Source organism: Podarcis vaucheri, assembly GCF_965113315.1.
Source record: "Podarcis vaucheri genome assembly, chromosome: 6".
Classification (NCBI taxonomy): domain Eukaryota; kingdom Metazoa; phylum Chordata; class Lepidosauria; order Squamata; family Lacertidae; genus Podarcis; species Podarcis vaucheri.
The window spans coordinates 58093201-58095004 of record NC_138764.1 but is presented as its reverse complement, the minus strand read 5'-3'; the positions used below and the strand labels follow the sequence as shown (position 1 = coordinate 58095004).

The 1804-nt window shown below is 46.1% G+C and overlaps 1 protein-coding gene across 1 annotated transcript; it reads left to right on the top strand.

Annotated features, from left to right (window-relative positions):
* Nucleotides 1-910: 910 nt before the first annotated feature.
* Nucleotides 911-1604, top strand: UBL4B (ubiquitin like 4B). Its single transcript, XM_082228601.1, has one exon. It carries the CDS (start codon nt 968-970, stop codon nt 1547-1549), a length of 582 nt encoding a protein of 193 aa, XP_082084727.1. The 5' UTR covers nt 911-967; the 3' UTR covers nt 1550-1604.
* Nucleotides 1605-1804: the final 200 nt, after the last annotated feature.

The window sequence follows — 1804 nt, the reverse complement described above, 5'->3', positions numbered from 1 at the left end:
ATGTTGGAAAATTCAGCACAGACAAAGGAAAGAACATCACAGAGTCCATAATGAAAACACCCAGAAGATGTAGTAATGGTCCCCAACTTGGATGGCTTTTATAAGAAGATTAGACAGACTCTTGGAGCATAAGGCTATCAGTGTCTACTAACCACAATGGCTTTGTTCTTCCTCCACTGTTGGAGGCAGTATGTCTCTAAATACCAGGTGCTGGGAATCACAAGTGGGGAGAGTACTCTTTGACTCATGTCCTGCTTATGGACTTCTCATAGGTATTTAGTTGGTCACTATGAGAACAAGACGATGGAATGAAGAGCTTTTGGCCTGATTGAACAGGGCTCTCCTTGCGTTCCTAATATCAGATGGATCCTGCTCCTCAGTTGCTTTGTTTTCTACAAAGGCAAAGGCCCAGAGATTGTGTATTGATGATTGGAATGCATAAGCAGTTTTTGAGAGACGAATTGATTCATCTAATAATACTTGGAGTGCAGACAAGGCACACTCAGGCTGCTCCTTTGGCTCAGAGGCAACTTAGCATTTTAGTACACATTTCTCCAGATGTAGTGTTTTGTGTGCAACATTCCCCAATATACACATTTTTGTATGCTCACTTCACTAACATTGTGCATTTCTATGCACACTTTCCCCTAATGTTTATATATTTTGGCACATATCATTTCACCGCATAGCAAAATGCAGAGAAGTGTGAATTTCAAAGAATGTCGATTTCAGTTCGTGCTGTATCAGGAAGTGCAAATTAGGGAGTAATCATATCAAAGTGCAATCTGAATTGAAATTATCCCCCATCCAAACTTCCCCCCTTTGTTCAACACCTAAAGTTCACAGTGACTGGCCCTGGTAGAATTGTGACATCAGAGGAAAATCAGCCAATCGCTGGCTTCCTCTTTGTCCCTTCCCATTCCCTCATTCAGGCGGGGCTTGATTTACTAGCCCATTGAGCAAGGCAATGCTGCTCACAGTGAAGAGGCTGCTTGGGCAGCAGTGCCGCCTTCGGGTGTCTGGCGAGGAGAGGATCTCTCTGGTGAAAAGCCTGGTGTGTGAAGAGCTCAATGTCCCCGAGAACCAGCAGACCCTGTTGTTCCAGGGGAAAGTGCTGGAGGGGGAGCACAAATTATCAGACTATCTCATTGGCCCAGAGTCCATCCTCTATCTGGTGATTAAAAAACCTGAGCAAGCTCACCCTGAGGAGCCCTCAAAGCCGACCACTGCCCAGCCCCACTCAGTGTGGTATAGACTCTCGCAAGTCCTGGAGAAACATTTCAGAACTTCCGACGCAGTGAGGGTTCTCGAGCGGGTGCTGAACGACTACTATAAAGGCCTTGGCTTGCTGAGCCTGGAAAGCATCGAAGAGTTAGCCGGGGACCTCCTAAGTCCTGAGGAAGGTGAAGGTGAACTGGTGGCTACAGGTGAGCTCCCCCAGGAAGAGGGGCACCCCACAGCCCCAGTGTCTGAATTCAGGAAGGATAAAGCGACCCAGACTGAGCCACAAGAAATGCTAGGAGGAAGGTGGTTCTGGAAGAACTCTTGAGTAGACTTATTTAGAGATGTCTAAGAGAAAATTAAAATAGTGATGGTGTATGGAACATGGAGCTGTGTCTTTATGTACCAAGGAGGAAGGAGGTGACCATTTTTAAAAGGACCAGAGCTTCAGTTGGTATTGAAACTAGTGCTGTGCCAGATTTTTCACAGGCAAACAGTTTTGGCATGAAAGGGAATCCTTGGGGAAGGAGAAAAGTTCACTGAACAGCCCCTGAATGCATTTACCCCTACTGACTGCTGCTTT